The sequence below is a fragment of the Chelonoidis abingdonii genome, chromosome 18 (genome assembly GCF_003597395.2).
Source record: "Chelonoidis abingdonii isolate Lonesome George chromosome 18, CheloAbing_2.0, whole genome shotgun sequence".
In the NCBI taxonomy this organism is placed as follows: Eukaryota; Metazoa; Chordata; order Testudines; family Testudinidae; genus Chelonoidis; species Chelonoidis abingdonii.
The window spans coordinates 12,039,834-12,066,468 of record NC_133786.1 but is presented as its reverse complement, the minus strand read 5'-3'; the positions used below and the strand labels follow the sequence as shown (position 1 = coordinate 12,066,468).

General features: G+C 44.6%; 1 protein-coding gene across 4 annotated transcripts in view; it reads left to right on the top strand.

The window, feature by feature from the left end:
- SORL1 (sortilin related receptor 1) overlaps positions 1 to 26,635 on the top strand; it is a 100,284-nt gene that overhangs the window by 34,733 nt on the left and 38,916 nt on the right. For all 4 annotated transcript variants that reach the window (XM_032802326.2, XM_032802328.2, XM_075073605.1 and 1 more), the window contains exons 8-25: positions 146 to 315; positions 947 to 1,139; positions 3,115 to 3,232; positions 3,802 to 3,875; positions 6,744 to 6,832; positions 9,645 to 9,823; positions 11,941 to 12,127; positions 13,498 to 13,626; positions 13,990 to 14,075; positions 15,682 to 15,854; positions 16,859 to 16,990; positions 18,484 to 18,575; positions 19,171 to 19,417; positions 20,254 to 20,392; positions 22,600 to 22,773; positions 22,967 to 23,080; positions 23,862 to 23,984; positions 25,184 to 25,303. In XM_032802326.2, coding sequence (XP_032658217.1) covers positions 146 to 315; positions 947 to 1,139; positions 3,115 to 3,232; positions 3,802 to 3,875; positions 6,744 to 6,832; positions 9,645 to 9,823; positions 11,941 to 12,127; positions 13,498 to 13,626; positions 13,990 to 14,075; positions 15,682 to 15,854; positions 16,859 to 16,990; positions 18,484 to 18,575; positions 19,171 to 19,417; positions 20,254 to 20,392; positions 22,600 to 22,773; positions 22,967 to 23,080; positions 23,862 to 23,984; positions 25,184 to 25,303 — 2,539 coding nt within the window. The remainder of the gene's footprint in view (positions 1 to 145; positions 316 to 946; positions 1,140 to 3,114; positions 3,233 to 3,801; positions 3,876 to 6,743; positions 6,833 to 9,644; positions 9,824 to 11,940; positions 12,128 to 13,497; positions 13,627 to 13,989; positions 14,076 to 15,681; positions 15,855 to 16,858; positions 16,991 to 18,483; positions 18,576 to 19,170; positions 19,418 to 20,253; positions 20,393 to 22,599; positions 22,774 to 22,966; positions 23,081 to 23,861; positions 23,985 to 25,183; positions 25,304 to 26,635) is intronic.

The following is a 26,635-nucleotide window of genomic DNA, read 5'->3' as shown; positions in this document are numbered from 1 at the left end:
GCTGTTTTTGGTGGAGGGAGGAGGATTTATTTTTAGGCACCTAAGAGGAAACAACAAACAGTGGAGGGTAGGAAAATCTCCCAGCATGTGTCTATGTAAGTGATGGATAGGCTGAGCGAATCAATGTCGTTGACTGCCCCCTAAGGAATACTACATTGCGGATGCGTCCGAGGACCAGGTGTTCGTGTGTGTCAGCCACAGTAACAACCGCACCAACCTCTACATCTCAGAAGCAGAAGGCCTGAAGTTTTCTCTGTCTTTAGAAAATGTGCTGTACTACAGTCCTGGAGGGGCAGGCAGTGATACCCTGGTCAGGTAAGGAGGGCTGGGCCGGCTTGATGGACTCCCGTGGCTGGGTGGCTTGAGAAACTCAAGATAGGGTTCATCTGGGAGAGGATGCAACATAATGGGTAGCAGTTAATTAACATTTAACCTCACAACTCCCCTAAAAGGTAGGAATTATGCCTATTTTACAGAGGAGGTGGAGTTGTTAAGTGGTTCATCCAAGATCACAGAAGAAGTTAGTTAGTAGTAGAGCTGAGATTAGATCTCAGGAGTTCCGGTCTCGCACTCCTATGTTTAGACCAGGTCCTTAGGTGTAACCCCATTGTGTTAATGGCGTAAGACCAGCATGAGTGAGCAGAGCATTACTCCCTGTCGCAGTCTGAAGAACCTAGGCTGTGAGGAAGGTACAGAGGGATTGGGGCTTCTTCTTACTGGGGGCTTTGAGGTGACTCTGTAGAAGCATTTGATGAAAGGGCTCAGTATATTGACAGAGGTAAATTAGTCACTCTCGTTCAGTAAATTGGCTTTCCATGCTTTGTTTGAACTGGATAGTTTTGTGAGGGGAGAGGCCCCTGACATGGAACGTACCAGTGCGTTCTCCCCTAGAATCCCAGGACTAACGGCAATTAACCAAATGACCCACACGTTCGTTCCATTGCAGGTATTTTGCCAACGAGCCTTTTGCAGACTTCCACCGTGTCGAGGGCGTGAGAGGAGTGTACATCGCCACCCTGATAAACGGTTCGTTCAGCGAAGAGAACATGAAGTCTGTCATCACCTTTGACAAAGGTGGAACCTGGGAATTCCTGCAGGCTCCAGCATATACGGGTTATGGAGAAAAGATAGATTGCGAGGTAACAATGAGTAAAACCCAGTGTTTTGGGGAGGGCGGGAGCATTTTTACCGTCCTTGCTTCCCCTTTGAAGAGTTTTTGGGTCGGTCATTAACCATTTGCTCCCTTGGAAGTATTGTTGGGTCAGTCATTAACCATTTGCTCCCTTGGAAGGATCAGTGCAGGAATAAAACGGAAAAGAAAGGTGACAAAAATGAAAATGTCATCTGTTTTATTAAGTGTCCGGTCATCAGTCCCTGTGGTACAGCCTGTGGTTGAATGATAATTTTAAAAGGAATAGATTACAAACAGAGAGGGTGAAGACCAGGGTTAAGCATCCTACAGTACTAAAAGTATCAGAGGATCTTGGGAGACAGGACCTTGGTTTGATGTTGTGGTCAGAGCGATGCCACCTCCAGCAGCCCCCAGCATCATCCTGGAGCACTGGGTCCGTACAGGGGCGAGAGCCTTTCCACTCATTTCCCTAGCCGGCTAGTTAGAGGAGCCCAGTGTTAGCCTTGATTGTTGAAGAAGCTTCTCTGTGTTTATTGTAGAGAGAGAAAATGCCAGTTACAACGGAGTCAGTTGAAAGGATCTGAGGCAGTCCCAGTCTGAAGACATTGTGGGTGAACTCCCAGCCCTGTTGAAGTCAGTGACAAAACTTCCATTGACATCAGTAGGGCCAGGATTCCATCTGTTGTCTCAATATCAAATCACACAGATGCTAAAAATACAGGGCTCGGTTTTGCTTAGCATGGGGTAAGAGGGTTTAAGGAGTGCCCTATCTTGGTGGATCCCGCCTAGGGATGTACGTTGTCTTATTGGAGACCACAAGGCTGCTCCCCTGCCGCCTTCACTGCCAAGTCTAGCCCCTCCGTTGGGGGCCAGGCACAAGGACCTGATGTGGGGAAGTGGCTTGATGCACTGAACAAGCATGACGTATTTAAAAGGCCTTCGTATTGTGAAAGTCTCTTAAACATTAAGCAGATTAATCTGGACAATAAAACACTTTCTGCATGTCTGTTAGTGGCGTTTTTATTACAGTGCTGGGAGTTTTTTCCCTTGTGTTCTTCAGGATTTTTTTCCTTCCAAATGTAGCTTTTAACGAAAGTTTTGAAGGTCACTGTTTTTCTAGACGTTGTAAAGATTACAGTGGAGGTCCCTTTTATTTTATTTTTTTATTATTCAGAAAAAAATAAATGATACATTTAGTTGCATTTTGCAGAACACTGAAAAAAAAACCAGGACACATCCCCTGCAAAAGGAATTTCATTGTAAGAGTTCACTGTAGGCAGATTTTACATCATATAATCTTATTTGTTTCTTGGCTTTTCTATGGTTGTGTCTTTGTAGTATCCTAGCACCTTACATAGACCTGTGAATTTATCCTCACAGCACCTCTGTGAGGAAGAGAAGCATTCTTCTTCTTCTTCTAGATGGGGAAACTGAGGCACAGAGGTCTGTGATGATCCTTTGCTCCCAAGGGAGTTCATTGCACAGTCTGGGGCCTGCTCTCTCTTCTGTACAGATAAGCTTTACCCTTACTGATGAGATTTCCATTTCACCAGAGGAGCAAAAATTTCCACTGTGGTCTTCATGCTGGATCCTTAGTGGGTTCTTTAGCTATCCTGGGCCCAGGCCATTGCATGCCTTCAAGGACCAAGACCATGAACTTGATTCGATAATCTGTGGAGCTCAGTGTAGGGAGAGTGGAGGCAGGTGTGATGTGCTCGTGGTACCTTTCGTTGCTGAGATGACACACTGCAGTGGGCTGTACCAATTGGAGTTTCTTAAACGCTGAAGGCTTTATGCGCAGGTACATCACATTGCTGTAGTCCAGCTGAGAGGTTACCAAGGTTTCTTCTCTACCTTATAGGGGTGTTGGAAGGTTGAATTCACAAAGGTTTGGGAAGCATTTTGAGATGCTCACATGGGATCATGGCACATTGAATGCTTTTTACAATTGCAAATGGCATAGTGTGTTTTTTCTATTCCAGTTTTCAAAGGGCTGCTCTCTTCATCTCGCCCAGCGACTGAGTCAGCTGCTTAACTTCCAGTTGCGTAGGATGCCCATTCTCTCCAAAGAATCTGCTCCAGGACTGATCATTGCCACAGGTATATTTTTCTTGAGAGCCTGATCCTGTGAGTTCCTGTTGGCTTGCGGGTGCTCAGTGTGTTGCAGGATGGAGCCATTATGTCTATTAAATACATTTTTTGTTACAAAAATCAATTAAAATATGAATTTTGCAATCCTTTGTCCTCAGCACTCCTTATACAATTATTACTACATATAGATTTCACCACCTTCTTGCAGGAGGTAGAAACCCATTACACGCTTTATAGTCTGTTCCTGCCTCTCTCAAAATGAAGGCGTTTTTAAAGCATACAGGGACTAATATCTGACTCGCTGTTTTATTGCAGAAGGCTCGCTCTATTGAACATTTCAAACAGAGCTGATTTCATCTGGCCATACTTATCTTGATGTAGTTTTCCTGCTTGCTTTTAAACCCTGTAATCATCTTTTAAAACTTCTTATTTAAAGTAACTCATTGATAGTATGAAAAATTAACTCCTCAAAAACAACTCATTTGATTCCAAATTAAAAAAATAGCTCAGAGGGGGCTGAGTTTTTTTTAAGAAACCCGCTAAGAAATAGCAGGAAAAATGATGCTCTGATTTCTTAGGCTCGGTTGGCAAGAACATGGCAAGCAAAACGAACGTGTACGTTTCAAGCAGTGCAGGAGCGAGGTGGAGAGAGGTAAGGATACCATTTGCATTGAACTTCCGTGGCGATTTAGCCAAGAAGGCATCTCTGTGGGGCAAGCATTGCTATATTAGTGTGTAACTATTATATACAGTACGTTATGTATTAAAGGTGACTGACATATCCCTAATTCACACCCCCAAGCACAAACCAAGTAGGTTTCATTGAAATGTGCTGAATACCCTAGAAATGGAATTAAAAAGGACTTTGAGCGTACAACCAATGTTTCTTGGTCCTACTTACTCTGACAGATGCTACAGTATGTGTCATTTCATCCATAGAAAGGCTTGGAACAGTAGAAAGCACGAGTTTTCTATTCTGTATTGCACGGTTCTGCAAGACATTTTCCAAGTGTGTTAAAGATGCCTGTGTACATAGATGTTCACATATGCCATAGGTATGCAAAACATCATTTGTTAATTAAAAATTGGCAAAACTAAGCAATATAGAGTTAAAATCTGGCACAACATACAGCTAGAGCCTTCTGTGGCTGGATTATCAAAACCAGCATGATGCAGCTGGACCATCAGTCAGAGTGGGTAGTTAGGAAGTTTGGCCTTGTGTTAAAGGCAATGCACTCCAGCTGAAGAGATCTGCATTCAGTTCTTAGCTCTGCTACAGACTCCTTACTTGCAAACTTGGGTAAGTCACTTAGTCAAGAGAGATTAAACTTCAGTCCCCATCTGCAAAGAGAGACAGTATCATTTCCTCTGTTTTTGTTGTCTCTCTAGATTGCAAACTCTTTGGGGCAGTACCTAGCGCAGTGGAGCCCTGATGTCAGTTGGCACCTCTAGGTGCTATTATAATGGAAATAATAATAGCAGCACATACTGGGGCATCACTGAGGACTGCTGAATTCAGGGGACCTGGGGAAGCGAGAATAATGTTTACTTTCCTCTTGTGCTTAATGCTGTTTTCATCTGGATTTTCAGAGGGATCAGACATGTTGGATTAAAGCCTTCGATGTACCTATTTATATGTCTTCTATGTTTGAGTGTTGGCGTCTTAAAATGCAGAGAAAACCCAGTGTTTTCTGCCTGTCTGAGTGGCTGAGAAGCCCCTTGGCATCTTCCAGTGGAATGAGACGTTGTTCTCAGTTTACGGGTGTTGAATGTTTTTTACTAACTGGGTGTTCTGGTCTGTGGCATGGTTTGTGGTCTGTCTGTACATGTTGCTGTTAGTGTAATATGGTGTTTCAACATCTGTAAACTGTTTAATCCTGTGAATAAAGCGGCCTCCTTTTCCTCCCAGTAAATGCTGTGCGGTTTGGTTAACGTTTGGGCAGCAGTGGGAAGATGCCACTGTTTTTGTTACTGCCGAGATACAACCTTGTCCAAAGAACCCCTGTCCTTGAAAGCATGTACATATCGAAGAGTCAGCCTAGGAAAGGCAATGGGGGAGCCGTGTTTCTTCACGTAGGAACTTCTGGGGTGACGTGGAAGTGTTTGATCTTAAAAAGCAAGACAGCCACATGCAGTTCCTGTTCTGACTTGACCTTGCACAAGGAGGGCTCCATGTAGAAGTACAAGGTAAAAATGTGATGAGTAAGAGAGGGAGCTTCAGTTCACAAAACCCTTGCTTCTGAGTTACTCAGTGGGATTGTTTAAATCTTCCCCTTTGTGCAAAGAGGGGAGCAGAAGGGAAATGACTGAGCACTTTTGAGTTTGCAACTGTGCAGAGTGACCTCAGTTTCTGCCTCTCGGTTTTGGCAAGCAGCTGTGTGAAAATCATCTGCTCCAGCCTGGAAAGCGCAGTGGTCTGTAGAATGCTGATATTGTTTCAAAACAGAGCTGCGGGTGGGTCTGACGCACGACAGTGCTTCTTCTCATGATGGATGTGTGAACTGGCTGTTGGATCTTTTAACATGTGGTTTCCAAGCACCTTTTGGCTTCTTAGTATTGAAGAAACCTCACAGACTCGAACACAAAATTGGCTGAAATCCTGGGAAACCAACCAGTCTCCACTCAGCTCACCGCAAGGTTTGCAAACACAACAAACTGCTCTAGATTCAGGGGGCGACTCCTCTCACTTCGGTGAAGTTATTCCTGATTTTCACCAGTTTAAGTGAGAGGAGAATAAGGGTCCAGGGTCCTATTCTGCTCTTGGTTTCAGCTGTGCAAATTCAGAGTAGTTCTGCTGCGGTCTAGATAATATTTAGTCCTGCCATGAATGCAGGGGACTAGACTATATCAGGGGTTCTCAACCTTCTTCTCTCTGAGGCCCCCACAACATGCTATAAAAACTCCACGGCCCACCTGAGTCACAACAACTCTTTTTCTGCACATCCAGTTGATTAAAAACCAGGCAGGGCTGACATTAGGGGGTAGCAAGCAGGGAAATTGTCTGGGCCCCGCAAAGCTAAGTTGCTTGGACTTTGGCTTCAGCTCAGGGTGGTGGGGCTTAGGCTTTGGCTTCAGCCCCAGGCCTCGGTAAGTCTAACACTGGCCCTCCTCTCTGGTCTATTTTGGGGGCCTCCCAGGGGGGCCCAGACTCCTGGTTGAGAACCATTGGATTAGATGACCTCTTGAGGTCCCTTCCAGTCCTATACTTCTGTGATTCTATGCTCTCAGTTGACCCCAGACCACAGCCTGTAAACACTTGAGTTTCTATTGCTGTAGCCCAGGAGACCTGAAAGTCAGCATGGTTTAGACACCCAGTTCTTATAGAGCGTGTTTCATAGCAAGGATTTCAGCCCTGATTCAGCAAAGCTTCAATTGGACTTCAGCATGGGATGAATACACTTAATGATGAATGAGTCTTTATGGTTATATGTTATGGTTCATGTGATGCTTTATAACCACACATCCAAGCCACCTCGGCATTCTCTCATTAAGCTCCCTGTGTCCATGTTTCTTTTCCCAGGCACTGTCTGGCCCCCATTACTACACTTGGGGTGACCATGGTGGCATTCTCGTCGCAATAACGCAGGGCACAGAGACAGACCACCTCAAGTAAGTTACTGGGGTGGATGGGTTTTCTTTCAACCTGCCTGACAGAAGCAGATGACTTCCCAAGAGACGTAAGCCACCGAAAACAATGGAATAGCAAGTGGCCCTTGATTTTACCCTTAACTTATCCATGATCCATCATCACCTTCTCCCCTGCCCCTTTCTAAAATTGGTAAAGAAACTTCTCACTAGTGGAACAGGAATAGGCTGAGGGATACAGGATATCAGTCTGTGTACAGTGGTCGCTCGGTGCCTTTTTCTTCACTGTTCTCTCTTTTTCTTGGTGCTTATATGGACCCTATAGGCATAGTGTCTGCGTGCATGACCAACACTATCCTCACAGCCTCTACGAGGTGAGGTGGCACTATCCCTGTTTTACAGATGGGAAACTGAGGCACTGAGCGATTAAGTGTCCTACAGGAGATCTGTGGCAGAGCCAGAAATTGAACCACAGTCACCTGAACTCTAGCCCAGTGCTTTAACCCCAAGTACCTCCTTCCATTTTGCGACAGGGCAATTCCATTGACTTCAGTGGAGGTATGCTGTTGCAACGCAGGGGCGGGTCAGCCCCCAGACAATAGAACTGGAATGTGCATGGGGGTTTGTAGAAATGCTGCACTTTGGACTGGGATATATATTATTTTAGGAGTTTGTTTTTTTTTTTAAACACACATCCCCAACTTCTCAGGAACGGAGCTATATATTACGATAGAAGTGAGGAAAGCATTTTTTTTTAATTATTTTGATCTTACACATTCCCAATTTTCTCCCCTGTACAATCCCAGTCTCCCCTCCCCTTTACATGGGTACCTGAGACTCCAAATATTTAACATCCAGTGTTGACAGTGGTGGCAACTATGCTTCAGGCTTTCTTCCTGCAGCATCCTACCTGTCCTGACCATTACTCCTTGAATGCTACATCCCAAGGTATTTGGAGCCCTGGCAAAATATGATGCACGATTCAAATCTCTCATTGGTCCATGTGAACAAGAAGCAAACATTTGGCCTAGTCAGCATGGCTCGCTTGTGATTAGAGAGACCTTTCACCCAGAGGGGAAGTTTCTCCCTAACCCTGTCACTTAGTGGTTAGTTTATTCCCTGAAGTATAAAGGCTTATATCCCCCACCTAATATAACTGAATTTTCCTATTGTCCATGTAACTATCTGATTCTTTTCTTTGTTTAATCCCACTGGGCTATTGGCCTTAATTATTGCTTGTGGCAATGAGTTCCATGGGCTACTTATGTAAAAAAAGAAAAATAGGAGAGTCCCTGGCACCCAGCGCTGGGTTTAGGCGTACACTAGTCCATCACATCATCTCCCTCTCCAGTAAACGTCTACAGCGTACATTGGTGTGCAGCCTCCTAGTTGAGGCCTGGTGAGATACCATTTATTTTCATGATGGGATTCCTTTGTATCCATGTATATATTCTCTTCCTTGCTGCCTCTGTCATAGCCTCCTCTCCTTTCCTTTTCCATTCCTCGGGGCCTCTGACTAAGCCTTGCCCCTGTCCTGGGATTCCATCCGCATCAGCTGGATCATTGGCCAGTGGTTCTGACATTTAAAATAGCATTTCAGCCAATTTTCAGGAAATGGCAACTGTGTTTATTGCCGTATGTGCTCCCCCATCAGATTCACACTGCTCAGCAATGCTGTTAGAACGCACTTAATGTCAATGGTTGGATTCTCTCTTGCAGCTTTATAGCTCTGGGGTAATTAGCTTCAAGTGGGTCATTGAGCATGTAATTACTTTGCTTGCTCTACCAGCATAGGGACTGATCCTGCAAGCATGTGCTTGTGTGTGTGCGTGGTCCGGCAGAAGCCCTTGGGAGCAGCTAGCATGAGCATGGGCTACTTGCATGCATAACAGTTTGCAGAATTAGTTTACAGCCCACCGTTTTGGATAACTGCAAAGAGACATGGGAGAAGACTAGCCTATTTTTTCCCGAATGCCATTAAATGCTTTGGCTTAATTTCTCCCTTTTTCCTCCCCCCTTTTTTCACTGGAAGGGCTGCTTCTCTCAGCTGTTCTGACAGTGAACTAACTTAAGAGCTTAATTTAAATTTTATACAGGAGAGGTTTCAACACGACTAAGACCATGAATTCTTACAAAAGTTAAATAGGCTACAAAGATGTACATTGAAAGGGAACATCCCCTCTGACGGAGCTTTGGCGTCCAAAAACTAAGGCCCAAAACTTAGTCTACAATATGAGCATCACTGTTGTGTCAAGGAAGCACATGTGCTGCCTCATACCAATGTCCCTTGGCAGCTTCTGGGTCGGTCTCTCTGAAAAAGGTCAGAGAGCCCTGCAGGGAATTTTCATGTGTTCTGGTTCACATCTATGGTGTTGGGAAACCAACTACCATCTACAGATCAGCTTCTGCCACGTTCTTCCTTTTGTGCACAGATTCTCACGAGCTTTTGCTTGTGTCATTGACAGAATTTCAAGCCACATAGTTGCAGGCAGCTGTCACTGTCCTGTGACATCCATGTGCATGTGTATCTATAAAAACCAGCTATCGTCCAGATAAATTATGTAGCTGCTTGTTTCTGCTTTGTGATGAGTGTGGTCCAGTAGACTTGGAATCGGGAAATCTGGCTTCTAATCCTGGCTCTATCACTGACCTTGAGCAAGTCACATTGGTTTGTGCCTCAGTTTCCCTACCTGCAGAAGGGGACTAATGACACTGCTCTTCCTTTGTAAAGCACTTTGAGATCTATGGATGGAAAAGCCAAGTGTTATTAGTCATGACCATGGCTATAGTAAGGTTTTGAAAGTACCTGGTTTTGTCCTTTACTCTCCCCCTCTAGGTACAGCACAAATGAAGGGGAGACCTGGAAAACATTCACTTTCTCAGAGAAACCGGTATTCATATATGGGCTTCTCACTGAGCCAGGGGAGAAGAGCACCGTGTTCACCATCTTTGGCTCCTATAAAGAGAACGGCCACAGCTGGCTGATACTGCAGATCAACACCACTGACGTGCTCGGTAAGGGACCTGACGTACTCCTGTGGCATTGAGCTTTGCATGTATGGCGTCTGTTTATCCCACCCCCTTGCTTTTCAAACACTGGTATCCATTCATTGAAAAGCAGCAGATCCCTGCAACTTCCCCCATTGAATATTAATTTGGGGAAAAGTAGGGCCTTTAAAAGTTCATGTACTCATGGGCTTTCGTCGCTTATCTGTGGAGAGGGAGAAAAAGGAAGAACAGCCTACATCTGAGTGCTCTGATAACATTTTCACAAGCACCTCACTCACTTAGGAGCTTTAGTCCTGTTTTCAAAATAACTTAGGAGCCCAAGTCTCATTGAAAAGCAAGTCAGTTCTTCAGCAGGGCTCTGGCAAAGCTCGAGGGCTGCACCCACATGGTCCTTTTTGCAGGCTCAGAGCCTGTGGGTATGTCTACACTGCAATAAAAACCCTTGGCACCAAGTGTCAGAGCCTGGGTCAATTGACTTGGGCTCATGGGGCTTGGGCTGCAAGGCTAAAAATAGCAGTGTAGACATTTGGGCTTGGGCTAGAGCCTGGGCTCTGAGACCCACCCCTCCTTTGTGGGGTCTAAAATCCCAGGTTTCAGCCCAAGCCTGAAAGTCTACACTGAAGTTTTATAGTTCCGTAAGTCTGAGTCAGCTGACCCAGGCCAGCCGCGGCCCGTGACACTGGGCTTTCGTTGCAGTAGACGTACCCTAAGAGAGGCTCACCGTCAGATGCCAGGAACTTCAGTGATACTGTTCCCCTTCCTCAGGTTCTGTGTCCCTTAATACCCATTCACGGAGTATTTAGATGGAAATGCCAGCCAAGGACATTTTTCTCTCTAGCTAAAATCTCCTCTCAGATAATTGAAGGATTTTAAAAAGGGAAAACAACAAAACACTCCAACAACCTACTTCTGAAAGCCAGGCCAATGAATGTTTTATAACCAATTTCAGCTCTGATTGTGCAGCAGCAGTTTAATCAAAGAACGGTTACACTTGGCAGAGGAATTTGCCTGACTAAAAGTTATAACTGATTCCCTTGATATTTTGTTATAAATGGATCTGTTCGGGGATCAGATTGACTTCATTTAAGTAAATCGTCGCAAATGCGCTATCATTGCTTTGGAGTCGTTTATTGCCTTCTGTCACCAAACGTCTCTCCTCTTCCCTATGCTGTGTGCCTTGAATTGGAATAGTGTCTCTTTTTCTATTTGTTTTGGGCATGTGGGTCCTACTCCACCGATTCCTATGGAGCTACCCCTGATTCCCCCTGGTGTGAAAGAGAGGGAAAACTGGCTCCATAAGAGGATTTCAGCCACTGCCAACTTTGTCCAGAACTGAGCAGTTAACGTGGAGGAAGTGGAAGGGTTGCACTGGCAAGTCTTGGAGCTAGCCAATTCCCCCTTTTAAACCCAAGGCATAAAAGATATTAACATGCAACTCTTTTCCCTCAGCACCTGGCCTGTAAACTGGGCTTCGAATCTGGGGAACTCGGCAGGGCATGTTGGAGAGGAATCCCTCTGCAAACTGCAGAGTGTCACTGGAGCACTGAGACCTGGGAATTGCGCCTCCCCATGCATGCCTGCTCTGTAGGGCAAAGCCTCAGAAAATCCATGTAGCAATAGATCTTCCAGTCCATAAATCCCTGCTTAAGAGCCTGCTCTTCAACACACAAAGTATGCTCATATCCCCTGCATGGGCTTCTGGGAGCCTTTTATATTGTGAAATCCCAGCACCCCAGAGAGAGGGGAGAAGCATGTGGGGATCAGTGAGGTGAGCCCGAGGTGCTGTTCTTGGGATAGAAGCTGCAGGGAATGTGCATGTTCATATGATATAACACAGGCTCCTGAAAAGACAAAACACTAGGCCTGATTCTCCACAGCTTTGCCCCTTGTATGTTTATTGGCAGCTGTGCAAAGAGCAAAATGCTAGCAGAGCAACTGGCTTCCAGAGATGGGTAACATGTTCAGCCTCCCAGCAGCTTGCACCCATTCTGCACAGGGCTAAAGGATGACTCCTGGTACAAGGACAGAGGAAAATCAGACCCTCTCTTTTTAAATCTCAAGACTTGGGTATGTAGGTCGTGGTGAGTTTTTTTTATTTAACCCAAGCATATCATTTCTCATAGGCGTCCCTTGCACAGAAAATGATTACAAACTGTGGTCACCCTCCGACGAGCGAGGTAATGAGTGTTTACTGGGGCATAAGACAGTTTTCAAAAGGAGAACTCCTCATGCGACTTGCTTCAATGGGGAAGATTTTGATAGACCAGTTATGGTCTCCAACTGCTCATGTACGAGAGAAGACTTTGAATGGTAAGTACCAATTAATTCCCTTTAGTCTGGGTTGTTATTCAGTTATGAATATCAGTAACTAACAACAGTGAGCAGACAAGGAGATCCAGTTTATTTCTCTCTTTGTATCTATGGCCTATTTGTATAGCAAAGAGCAGACTAAATAGACTGAAAACATCCTTTCATTAATAGGAGGTAAGAAGTTTAATTCATGTCTTTGAAGCACTTTGAGAGACTCTGAAAGGTGCAGTAGAAAAGCAAAGTATTATTACCTGATCACTTCTCCCTTAAAATGGATGAGGATGATTTCCAAAGACAGAGAGCTACTATAGAAAAGCTAAGAGACCATTTAACCAGAAGGATGTGATTGGCACTGTTATGTAATTTTATTTTTAATTTAGACTTCAGTGAAACTAAACAGCTGTCAAGATAAAGGAGCTTTGCTTTCACAATCACATGTAAAGGTTATTCGTTAAGTGTGAATTGTTGGGTAGAGGCCAGATTTTTATAGAGTTCTGCTTCCTGTTAGGCACCTAAATAAGGAATAATGATGAATTTGGTTACAGCTGGTCAGAAGGGGAATAAAGGACTGCAGGACTGGTTTCTGGTTTTGCAATTAACTTATTGTGTAATCTTGGACAGATCACTTGACCAGACTGTGCCTCGGTTTACCCATCTGTAAAATTAAGGTAATCTAACAATAATACTTTTATCTAGCACTTTATCTAGATCGCAAAGGAGGTAAACATCATTACAGTAGAACCTTGGAGTTACAAAAACCTCTGGAATGGAAGTTGTTCATAACGCTGAACAAAACGTTATAGTTATTTCAAAAGTTTACAACTGATCATTGACGTAATACAGCTTTGAAACTTTACTATGAAGAAGAAAAATGCTGCTTTCCATTTTTTTTAGTAGTTTATGGTTATCACAGTACTCTACTGGATTTGCTTTTTTGGATGGGTGGGGTCTCTGCTGCTGCCTGATTGCGTACTTCAGGTTCCAAATGAGGTGTATGGTGGACCGGTCAGTTCCTAACTCTGAGGTTCTACTCTATCCCCATTGTACAGATGGGAAACTGAGGCACAGGGACTTGCCCAACGTAACCCAGTAATCCTGTGGCAGAGTTGGGTATCCAGACTCTCAGTCCAGTGCTGGCACCCATGCCCTAATGTATTGGTGATTGTGAGGCTTAATTACTTAATGCATGTAAAATGTTTTGAGGTCTTTCGATACCAGCTGCTGTCTGATTTCAAAACATTGCTATTAATATGAATGTTACAATTAATGGTCTTCCAAAACACTTTGTGTTTCTAAAACTGTTGCAAAGAATACATGAAAATAGCAATATAACATGATAGCATTTCCTTTTTTCCCTCCTCTACCCTCAGTGATTTTGGTTTTAAACTGAGTGATGACTTATCATTGGAAGTTTGTGTCCCTGATCCTGAATTTGCTGGGAAACCATATTCCCCACCTGTGCCTTGTCCTGTTGGCTCGTCTTACAGAAAAACTAGAGGGTACGTACTGCACATGGGCAAGAAACTTGATTTTTCAAATTATTATGTATTTGCATTACAGTAGCTCCTTTGGCCCCCAAGTCAGATCCCATGGTGCTAGGTGCTGTACGAACACAGAACAAAAAGAGGGTTCCTAACCCAAGGAGTTTACAGTCTAAGAAATTTATTTGAATGATATCAAAAGAAGGATCAAATTAATAAACGATTAAGGGGAATGCACCCATGGAGTACACAATATAATATGGTTTGATGACGCCTTGAATTCTAAATCCTGTGAGAACCAGTTGGTTGAACTGGTTGCACATGAGAGCGTGCTAGCTTTGTCCTTTAAGAAATGAATGTGTGTGTGTATATACATTCCAGCTACCGCAAGATCTCTGGTGACACCTGTTCAGCAGGAGACATTGAATCGCGGCTAGAAGGGGAGCTGGTGCCATGCCCTCTAGCAGGTAAGTCTCCGTGGGAGCACTGCCGCCCTGGTGGCTTCCTAGCAAAGGCTGTGTTCCTTTGGCTGTCTGTTTAGGAATTCTCCGCAAGTTCCCGTGAGACTCTCAGAAATCTGAGAAAGGTAATGGAATGGCAGCTGAAATATCTGAGCATGTAAAACATGGTTTCTTCCTCCTGGGTCCCTTACATAGTTTTTGAGGGTTTAATCTTGCATTGGAGTCAATGAGAGTTTCTGACATGGAAACAGGTTTGAATTTACCCTTTTAAGTGGCATGGAGTTCAGATGCCCCAACTGCACTTGATTGGGGGTCAGAGTCAGAGTTCAATTCCACAAGGTGCTGAACACCCTTTGCTCACTGAGGGGAGCTGAAGACATGAAAATAGGTGATAGTTGGGAACCAAACTCCTTCATGATTTCCTGACTCATACTGTAATAGGTGTAAAATAAGATTAAAACCAGAACAAATACAGCAAGAATTCTCTCTCTCTCTCTATCCCTTTGCCCATCCTGCAGAGCCCCCATATAGCCACTGCCCCCCGTCCTGCCCACACTGTGTCTGATGGCCATTTGGAGCTTTCTGTGCCCATACAGGGCAAAATTTATGCCTTAGCGCTGCAGTGGTGTGAGCCAGACAAGTCACACGAAGATGTCGCCTCCTCCCCTTCCCTTTCCAGACATGAGGGCTCTGCAGTGATCTCATTCGCCTATGTGCTGCCAACGTAATTTGCATTCTGCTCATTAGAGCCCTAATTGAATCTTGCATCATGCGCAATGTGATTAATGTGCAAGAGCGAGAGGGGGAGCAGTATCTGCAAGGGAGCAGGTAACGCATGATCCAAAGCAAGCCAAAATTAATGGGAGTTGTTCTCTTGGTATCAGTCAAGATCCCCTACTCTTTCCCCTTCCTCCAGCCCCCAGCCTGATTGGTATTTTAAGGGAAGGGCCAAGTGGTCGTCAGAGAGGCATGAAATGTTCTCTACAAGAGCAAACCTCACCTGCTGTGGGATTTTGGTACAGACTCCTGTGCCTAGGAGTCCCAGTCCTGGACCAGGACCCCATTGTGCTGGGTACTGTACAAACAGACAGATGGTCCCCAGACTCTTACATGATAAGTATTTATGTTACATTAGACCCCAAAGACTCCAATCGGGATCTGTTGACTTAGGCACTTTTATGGCTCACAAACATTAAACACATTTAGGCTCCAGAGAAAGCACTTGGACAATTATTTAATTTATTTATTTTTGGGCAAATGTTTTCAGCTGGTTCATTTTTTTTGAATGTTGACAAAATTTAACATTATAAATAAAAGAAAGGCATTTCAAAACCTACTTTTCCTATTTTCACCCTCTTTTTCCACTGACCCAAATAAATAATAGCGGTAATGATTGCCTCTCACTTTTGCATGTGAGTTACAGAAGTCTCTGGCTACTGACATACACCAATTAAAATCCTCTCTCTCCAAAAACAAGGGCCTGATTCTCATTTATGATAAGATCCTAACTGTGTGGTTTTGGTCAGAAATGAAGAAGACCCATTTGTTCACCTTATCCCCAAGGGAACTCATGGGAAAAAGCTTCTACATAAATATTTCTCTGTACCTCTAGAAGAGAATGAGTTTATTCTGTATGCCACGCGCTACTCCATCCACCGGTATGATCTCTCTTCTGGAATCAGCGAGGAGTTGCCTCTGACTGGATTGCGAGGGGCAGTGGCTCTGGACTTTGATTATGATCACAACTGTTTGTACTGGGCGGATGTGACGCTGGACATTATCCAGGTGAGCGGGGTTCTGGGCAGTCCCTGCCTAGCACAGTGCTCTGGGATGTTTTCCTAGAAGAGCATATACACTGTGTGATGCAATAGCCTCGTGGATAGAGCGGTGGACTGGGATTCAGGAGACTGGAATACTAGTCCTGCCACTGGCCGCTGGGTGATCTTAAGTAAATTGCTTCACGTTCCTGTGCCTCAATTTACCCATCTGTAAAATGGAGAGAATGAAACTGACCTCCTTTGTAGAGTGCTTAGAGGTTTGTTGACAAGAAGCCCTGTATAAGAGCTAAGCATTCTTATTAATGAAAAATACAGCCATAGCCAGGGTGGAGCTATGCCTGTGGAGGTACGTTTTCCTATCTTTGAGAGTCTAATGCATCCTGTCTTAGAAGGGCTAGTCTGGTCACGAATGTCCTTTAGGTGCTAAGGACCAGATCCAGAACTGGTGTAAATGACTTTACGTTGATTTATGTCAGCGGAGGATCTGGCCCTGTATATCCGATTTGTAAGATAGCAGCTACTTAAAGAAAATTATAAGAGGAAAGAGTTAATATTTATTTTAAGCCACCTGAGAGGACTTCATTGGTTAAACCCCAGGTTTGGAATTTTCTACTGAAGCAGAAAACCTTCTACTGAGGTGGAGAACTTAAATTGAGTTTGTCATGGTCTTTTGTGTGAGACTTTGAAAACCATAACAAAGCACTTTTCAAAGCACCTGTCTTCTGCTATGAATGGAAATGAAAGATAGCACATACCACAAGAGGAGTATTTTCCCCTTGAGCCAAAAATTTCTCCTATTCCTTCTCTTGTGCTGGACACCTTTTTATCTCCTGGCCTCCCTCCATCCCAGAAATGGATGTATCTCAGGGGAGCTGTAATAGATATGCTTTGCAATGCAAATATGGCTGTTAGGTTTTTCTCATTAGTGGCTCCTTTGCTAATTCCCCACCTCAAACAGTTGAGTCCACTAACCTTGATGCTTAGAGTTTTCTATTTATTTGTTTGTTTTAGCGTCTTTGTCTAAACGGCAGCTCTGGACAGGAGATAATCATTAGCACTGGCCTAGAAACAGTGGAAGCGTTGGCCTTTGAACCTCTCAGTCAGTTGCTTTACTGGGTGAATGCTGGTATTCCAAAAATTGAGGTATGTCTGCAACCGATCTTCATGACAGCAGGTAGCTGTAGCCATGTTGCTTTGTCTTTACCAGGCCTTCAGTCTGTTGCACCATGTGTAGCTGTGAGTCCCCATTCCTGGATGTTGGCTGACATATTAGGGGCAGTAAGACCATTCAGCCTTCTCGTCCAAGGGCTTATTGCAACTGCTCATGCATAAGGCAGAGTAGGATTCAGCCTTTTGTATTTAAGATGGAAGATCAGTGAATTACAAAATGCATTTTCCACTCCACCGTCAGTGGCGCCAAAAGCTGCACTAAGATCGCTAGTGAGGGACATACACTGAATATCCAGCCAGACTGTCTTATGAACCTAGGTAGAGATCGATCTGCGTGGTGCTTGATCTCCAAGGAGAGTACATCCCGTTAGGATTTGCTATGATGATGATGATGGAAGAGGGCTTACCCTGTAAATTAGTTTGACACTGTCAGATCCATATGACACGTTCAGGGCAGGCTGAACGGTCCAAAAGGGAGTCACAGTATGCTCATAAATAAATCTAGCAAGTTTGCTCTGTCATTGTTCACCTGTATTTGGACAACTGCTGGTTCCTTCAGGAAAATAGTGGTGAACCGTGAAAGATGCACGAACGTTATCACAAAAGCTTACTCCCCTCAAATTTTGTGCCTCACTTGAATAGAATCATAGAAGATTAGGGTTGGAAGAGACCTCAGGAGGTCATGTAGTCCAACTCCCCGCTCAAAGCAGGACCAACCCCAACTAAATCATCCCAGCCAGGGCTTTGTCAAGCCTGACCTCAAATACCTCTAAGGATGGAGATTCCACCACCTCCCTAGGTAACCCATTCCAGTGCTTCACCACCCTCCTAGTGAAATAGTGTTTCCTAATATCCAGCCTAGACCTCCCCCACTGCAACTTGAGACCATTGCTTCTGGTTCTGCCGCTACTCACTCTCTCTCTTTCTCCTAGTTAAAAGTTTTACTCATCCAGTCAGTGAGCAGAAACAATATCATGTGGTTTATGGTTGGTGACAAATTATAGACTACAAATGGTTCAAATGAAGAGTTCCCAGCAGAGCCCATAGGCTCAAATTTGCTTGCATAAGCGGTTCTTCAACTACTGCCCAATAACAAACACACCCCTCAAAATTAAGGACAAGTTGTGAGCGGCTGGCGAACATAAGGGATAAATTTGTCAACTAATTTACCTGCAGCAGGTTATTTGAGCTGCATTAAATGGAACAATTTCCTCTCTAGAATGAGCTGCACATAGGGCATTAAGGCAGTAAGCAATTTGTTCAGCAGTGTGGAAATCACATAAGTAAATGACGCCCATAAACTTCTATCACTTGCCGTAAGATAACTGTTTGTCAAGTATGTATGCACTGAACCGTCATTTGCTAGATGGTTGTAATTAAATTCTACAGAATTTCATTTAATTTTAAACAATGCAATTGTTCTTCATATTGCAAACAAAAACCACACCCTCTGCATCTTGTGCTAGGTTGCCAATCCAGATGGAGATATGCGATTTACTGTTCTGAATTCCTCTGTACTTGAACGACCCAGAGCCCTTGTTTTGGTGCCTAAAGAAGGGTGAGTAGGACCTGTCTGTGAATAGTCATGTTAATTTGTATTAAAACCAACCAAGTAAATCCAGCACTTTTCATCAGTACTAAATTCATACAAGATCAAAGTAGTGCGCTCCTCCATTTGCTGTTTTCAAAGCTGTTTTCCTGCGTGGCTCTTTCTCACCTAAATACTATGATCCGTGTAACTGGGCTCCAGTTCGATTGAGATTGGGAGCAATTTTCCATTTCCCTCACAATAATGTTCCCTTGGTAAGAACCTCCATAGCTTCCACTGGGTTATGCAGCATAGAAGGCAGAGAGCTGTTCTCTTCAGTGGATGTAACTGTGCTAATATTTGAGAAGTTGACCTCTTAGAAACTGACTGTATACTGAATCACTGCTTCATGTGTGGTTCATGTGATATTTAAATGCAGTCTTGGACCTTGATATTCCCCCTGTCAGGTGCAGTCCATTGAATTCCATTGAGTTCCTGTTAAAAAGACATACTCTTTCTGCGAGATACGATTTAAAGAATGGAGTTCACAGTTTTGTGTGGACACCTGTTTAGATGAGGCCTTTTATTATTATTTTTAATTAACTCTGCTTATGGACATAATCAGGTTGATGTTCTGGACAGACTGGGGAGACTCTAGACCTGGCATTTACAGAAGCGATATGGATGGTTCGTCGGCCAGTTGCATTGTCTCTGAGGGAGTGAGATGGCCAAATGGCATTTCTGTGGATGATCACTGGATCTATTGGACAGAAGCCTATATGGATAGAATCGAGAGGATTGATTTCAATGGGATGCAGAGATCTGTGATACTGGATAGTCTTCCTCATCCGTATGCTATTGCTGTATTTAAGGTATTTATACAATGTGTGTGGAGATAAATATAGTAGATATAGGGGCTCAGCCCAAACTGTGATAAACGCTGAGCTGTGTTGAGTGGCCCAAGCTCGCCATGAACTCTGACCCAGTTCACCAAAAGGTTTGCAGCCTTAACGCATACACATGGCTTTTGTTTCAGGTTCTGCACAGGTCCAGTTTTAAACCTTTGTTAGTGTCTTTCCTTTGGGCTTAAGAAACATTCTGACAATCCTGTTCTCCTGAGAGTCATAGGTTTGAGAGCCGCAGTAGTCTGGAAAACCTTTGGCTAACATCTCTCAGATGCCTGCCTGCCTGTCTGTCTGCTTACCTGAACCCAGCTTCATAGCTGCTTGTTTGTACTGCTATGTTCATACAAGCAGACATGAGCAAGTAGGAGCTGGGAGTCAGAAGACGTGGGTTCTGTTCCAGACCCTGCTGTTGATTCACTTTGTGACTCCACTGGGAAAATCACTGAACCCCAATACAATGTTACTTTCCCCATCTGTAACATAGGGGTAGTGACACTGACCCCACCTTGCAAAGCCACCTGAAGAGCAATATATAAGTGCAAAGTAGAATTAGCAGTGTATGAAACCTTAGCAGCACAGGAAACATCTATGCAAAAAATGACCCTTGGTTTTCGGTTGAAACTGACTTTATGAAATTGGTCTTCTGCATTGGCTAGTTTGATGAAAAATCAGGATTAACCGAGAGTTCCGGATCTGTAGATCCTCCTTCAAATCCTGAATTTGGAAAAGAATAAGTTTGCAGAGGCCATGATATTTGCCTGTCTCCACCAAAGCATGGACTAAGGAACAATCTTATGTTTCAGAATGAAATCTACTGGAATGATTGGTCGCAGCTGAGTATTTTTAGAGCATCTAAATACAGTGGGTCGAGAATGGAGATTTTAGTGGGACGATTAAACGGGATCATGGATATGAAAATCTTCTACAGAGGAAAGACAACAGGTAATGTGGAGTGTTTGTAAAGACCTTTTCTAAGTAGACTGTAGGCTATTTTCAAAAGCCAGCGAGGGTGTTTGGCTGCTTATTTCCCATTGAATGGGATTTGGGAGTCTGTCTATCTTAACTGCTTGTATGGCCCCCCCATCGTTATAGTATCTGAATGCTTCACCATCTTTAATGTTTTTTATTCTCAGAACACCCTGAGGTAGGGAAGTGCTGTTACACCATTGTACAAATGAGGAAGTAAGGCACAGAGGGAGAGAAATCACCCAGGGGGGCTGGCAAAGCAGGGCATTGCGCCCAGGTTTCCAAAGTCCAGGCTGGTGCCCTAAGCACTGGGCCATCCTTCCTCAATTTTTTGAGTCCAAATACATCCAAATTCCTTAGGAGACTTCGCAGCTCTCAGCCATAGTACTAAGCGTTGTCTGTCTTTTGTGAATGGTGCTTGCTGTCAGTAAATTTCAGCATGATAGATGTACATCGCGATTTCTTTATCACACGTCAGCTTTAAAATCCGAAAATCTCTTTGTCACCTCGAGGTCGCTGGTTTGAGTCCAGCTCAGGCCTGGTTAGGTAGCAATTGTTACCATCCGATAGCTCCTTAGTGACCTCCGTGAAAGGAATTGTTGGGTCTTAGGCTAAAGGGCAGGTGTGCCCTCATTACAAAACCACCGGCATTGCTGGAGTTCCAAGCAGAGAGGTCAGGGACTGAATGGGCTTTGAGAGTGAACTGTCTTTAGATGAAACGGTAGCATGAATATTTAGAGTTCAGAGCCATAGATTTGATAAGCCTGTATCTGAGAGGCCTCCAAATGGCTTAGAATGATGTAAAGTAGCATCTTAAAATGAGCCCAACCAAGCAGAAAGTCACTGACCCCCTAGTTTCCAGGAGATGCTGTGGACTTCATCTGAGCCTTCTGAAACAAAAGGCTGTTCAGTTGTGTTTAAGCCTGAGCAAGTGCTCAGCCTGATCAGAAGGGGGCTGTTAAGTGTCGATTAATTAGTCCTTAGGCTGCTGTGTTCTGAAATGCTCTTGTTAGCTTGGAAGCTGCTGATGGGAGGCCCCTCCTTCCTCTCTGATTATTTAATGAAGTGTATTAACGAGCTGTTGGAAGGTAATGCTTTCTGGGGTTGCCTTCAAAAAGGTCTCCAGGACGGTGCTTTTCAACCCTTTTCAGGCTGCCACAACTTGTCATGACAGGAGAAAGTTTTGGGATCCCCTCTGTAAGGTTTTTTGCCTTCTCTCTGCAGCATGAATCATAGAATCATAGGGTTAGAAGGGAATGCACGGAGCATGGATTGCTTGCCAGAATCATCTGGGTTTATCTCAGTCAATTTCCTGCCATTGCAGGGTCCTTGGGCATTGGTGCACCTCGGTCCCTCCTATTCTCTGCCTGTGACACATAATAGTCTAGCACCTGTGGGCTGTAATCCTTCAGTCTCGGTTTCACTGTTGAGTTTACTGTGTTTGTGGTAGGTAGTTTTGGGGGCCTGTGATTTGCAGGAGGTCATACTTCATGATTTGGTGGTTCCATCTGGTCTTAAGCTCTATGACTCTTCCCATGTAGCTCTTACAAAATGGAGGGTGGTCCCTAGCCCGAGTTCAAACTTGTGTTCTAGGGAATTAAATTAAATCTTCCCCAAGCTTGATGCAGAGAGAGAAAGAGAGAGAGAGAGAGAGAGCACACTGCATTCTCAGTGTTGGTTTATTATTAATTATTATTTATTTGTATTGTAGTAGTGGCTAGAAGTCTTAGTCATAGATCAAGACCCCTTTGTGCTAGGTGCTGTACAGACAAAATCAAAAGATTTTTTCTGTCTCAAAGAGCATGGTTTGACTTCACCATCTCATTTGAGGAGGGGAAAAAAATTCTCCATTTAATTATTCATATTTCCCTATATAAGGCAGCGGGAGATCTGCGCAGTGTATCCTGTTTACTTATTAATCTGTAAACCACTTCTCACTAGGATCGAAGGGCCTGATCTAGTGTGGCACTGAGCATGCATTCAAGCCCCATTGAAGTCAATGGGAGTAGAGGGCGCTTGGCATCTCCCAAGCCCAGACTCAATACGTAGCCTAGTGAAGCTGACACCCAGGTGCCCAGAGAGCCTGCATAGCAGCCTGAATCAAGGGGATGACCGGAGACATAGTGTCAGGTTCCCTGCCCTGTACTGCAGTGCCAGACAGTTACTTTGTTCCTTCCCAACAGGGCGGAATGCCTGCATCACCAAGCCTTGCAGTTTGTTGTGTTTGCCCAAATCAAACAACAGCAGAAGCTGCAAGTGTCCTGAGGGAGTCTCCAGCAGCGTGCTCCCATCAGGGGAAGTGAAGTGTGATTGTCCACATGGATACGTGATGAAGAACAATACCTGCATCAAGGAAGGTAAAACCCTGTTTAACTCCTGCTGCTATTTAATCCTGAAAAACGGTCAATTCCTTGGTTGGGAGTTAGGTTAGCTTGATGTTACCTTTTGACCTGGAGTGTAAAGCTTAGAAAGAATGACTATCACTTGGCAAAGGTAATGGTGCTGTGCCTAACTGTAGCTTGTTTTTTTTAAACACACGCTGGGCACTAGATAACACCTGTCTGCCTAACCAGTATAGATGCTTCAACGGGAATTGCATCAACAGCATTTGGCAATGTGACAACGATAACGATTGCGGAGACATGAGTGATGAGAAGAATTGCCGTAAGTATCCTTCTGTGGTCACTTTGTGTTTGCGTCCTGAGCGGTAATCATTTATCCAGCCTGGCTGGGGAGCAAAATGCTTCAACCAGTGATGGAGAAGGGATTAGTAATAATGAATGTGGTCTTTCCACCCTTCCTACAAGCCTTTGTGGCGTGGTATATCCTAATGAAGCTAGTTCAGATACATTCAAGGAGAAGGCCATCCTCTGAATGAAAATCAGACAAAGAGCCCAATGAGCTTATGAAGGGAGAAACAGCCATCTGGCGAAGCTGTCCCCAAGTCATAGAGGTGTAGCTCAGCCCATTACAGAAACAGGACCAGGTTCAAAGTTAGGACCTGGATTTGAGTCCGAATGCCAAGCAACTGAACAATAAGACAAAGTCCAGGCCAAACGGTCTCCCCAGGCTTAGCTGCTCCTAAGGTTCCTAACTAGTGGCTCCTTAGACTCAAGCACTCCTCCCCGGTCAAGCCAAGTCAGCCATGATTCCTCATCTTTTCTTCTCTCCGCCTGGAGGACGCTTTCTCCAGGCTTGGTATTGCAGTGTGGAACTGGTTTCAGTCCCTTCTCCAGGTCAGACCGTTAAGCCCTTCCTGCCCTGAACCAGGAGAAATTCATCCAGCACAGCCAGAATTTGTAGCAAGAATAGCTCTGAGGAAGCTCTTTCCCTCCATTGTATTCCCCTTGCTTTTATTTTAACATATGAGTTTGGTTCAAGGGGGAATTATTTAATTGATGGCCTTGAAACCTCTCTCTTCTCTCCCCCCTCCACCTTGTTTTAGCTACAACAGTCTGTGATAGCGAGACTCAGTTCCGCTGCCAGGGCTCAGGGACCTGCATCCCGCTGTCCTATAAATGTGACCTGGAGGACGACTGTGGAGATAACAGTGATGAAAGCCACTGCGGTAAGCGTGATAAGGAGCGAGCTGTTCGTCTCTGTTGGATGTCCTTTCCCTCCCCTCCTCCCCCGTAGGAAGAATATCACTGTTCCCTACACCAGGCTGGGGTGAGCCTGCCCGGATGGAGGCAGGGCAAGGCAGCATCTCTGGCTCTCAGGAGAGCACTGAAGGGGACCCACCTTGCACACTGTCCAGGGCTTGCTAGCCCCTCCCTGGATGCTGTCAGGCACCTAGTGCAGATGTAGTCCAGGGAAGGGAATGAGATGCAATAATGACAGCCCATATCCACCCCGCCCGAGGCGTCACACCTTGAGCTGGCAGGTAGGCTCTGATATCAGATGTTCCCAGCTCCCCTCACCTGCCATGCACATCTGCCATAAAACAAAACAAGCAGGGATTAAAAATTATATTCATGCAGCTTCCGAGACTTGGTGTGTTCAGTCTTGGAGCAGGGTGAAAACACAGCTGCCTTGAGGCACCCAGATGGGGTAGATAGCTCCAAGATCTGGTATCTCTTAAAGCCATTGGGGCTACAAATTCAAGTGCCGCAGCAGTAGGTTCCCCTTCACCCTCCCTTAGTTGCTTCATACTGGTAAGAAATCTTTGGCCATCTGGCAGGTTCATGGCTGTCCCTGTGCTGCACATCATGAGCACAGTAATAGCAGGGTTAGGACTCAGCCTCCTTTATTAACAGCACAGGCTTCTAGCTGAAAGGGGAGTCTCCCATTAGTTGTGTGCAGTCTAGGCTGTATGGTGCAGTGTCGAGCAGTTCCACCTCTGTCCAGCAGAGGGCAGTGGTGAAGGCACACACTAGCCAGTTCATTGCAGCACTTCCTAAGGAGCTCAGAATCCCTAATTTCAAAGGAGATTCTGGCCTGATTTTCAAAGGCAGATGAGCTTCTGCAGCTCCCAACATCTTGAATGGGTTGTGGGTGAGGCTGTCAACCTCTAAAGCTAATAGTTCCTGAGCGGCAGACGGTTAAATCCACGGCAAGAACAGAAGTTGGGAATCAGAGTGATGTGGTAGCTTTTGATCTTTCAGGGCTAGAAACAATGCACTAAAAATACTTTCAAGACCAGAACAAATTTTCTGAGCTGCTTAGGCTGCCAGTAATGAAATGGCAGCTCTTTCTTCTAAGTCAACAGCTTGTGTTCAATCCCCGCCCCCAGTCACCCCATCTGAGCTTTGGGTGCCTTGTTTGTAGAAGCTCACCAGTGTAGAAGTGATGAATTCAGCTGCAGCTCGGGAATGTGCATTCGTCTTTCTTGGATGTGTGACGGCGATAACGACTGCAGAGACTGGTCAGATGAAGCGAACTGCACTGGTAAGTGTTGGGATGTGATCGGGAACCTTCTGCTGGAGTTGCTCATTGCTAGCTATCAGCTGCTGTGTTTTTAAAGGGTTTGCATTAGGATAGCTGTATGTGAAAGAACACATGCTGTGCAGGAAGGTGTCAGTTTAACCTTTCCGTGTCATGAGACTGAATCTTCCATTGCCCTGTTGCTACTGTATTTTGTGCTAGTGGCTACTGCAGGGAAATCCTGATTGCCTGTGGCATAGAAGTTAAGATGGAAACTGAAGCAACTAAAGGACTAAGCCAGTGCTGACTGAAGTCAGTGGAAAGATACCTGTGGGCTTTGGACTAGATCAGCAGTTCTCAGACTTCATTGCACTGTGACCCACTTCTGACAACAAAATGACTACATGATCCCAGTGCCCTGTGTTACTCTAGATTCTAGAGTCCAGATACAGGGAGCCCCACGCCACAGGGGACCCCAGAGAGCTAAGTTGTTTGGGCTTTGGCTTCAGACCTGGGCAGTGGGGAGTCTAATGCCTGGCCTGGCGACCCCATTAAAACAAACTCGTGACCCACTTTGGGGTCATGACCCACAACTAGATCCTAATGTAGCAGCAACATGGACTAGTGGATTGTGCGTGGAGCCAGAACCAATTTCTAATCCCAGTGCTGACAGACAGTAACTTGCCATGAGACCTTGACTAAATGGTTTAACTTCCATGCCTCAGTTTCCTCATCTGTAAAAGGGGGATAACAATCACCTGCCTTGCAAGGGTGTTCGAAGATGATCGACATTTCCTGTCTGCCAACTAACCTGGAGAATTATTTTCAAATCACATCAACGTGCTCATCTGCCCTTTTCACCTTCTTAATATTTATTGGCAAACTATGTATCATTTTGTGCCTATAAAATACGGTCTAAAACTCAAACCATGGTAGGAGCCCAATACTTATGAGTGACCCTGTCATAGATAGATAGCTAAGGGTTAATGTTTCTTTTACCTGTAAAGGGTTAACAAAGGGGACCAAACACCTGACAAGAGGACCAATCAGGAAACCAGATTTTTTAAAAGCTTAAGGGAGGGAATTTGTGAGTCTTCTTTGTCTTGGGTCTGTGTCTTTTGTCTGTCCCTCAGCTATGAGAAGCTCCTTTCTATCTTCTAATCTTCTGTTTCCAACTTGTAAGTACAGGTAGAAAAACAATATAGGCTTTTATGTTGTTTTGGGTGTATTTACATGTGTGTAACTTGCTGGAATGTTTAAATTGTATCTCTTTTGAATAAGGTTGTTTATTCATTTTTTTCTTTTAAGCAATTGATCCTGTATTATTGTCATCTTGATACAGAGAAATTTTGATGT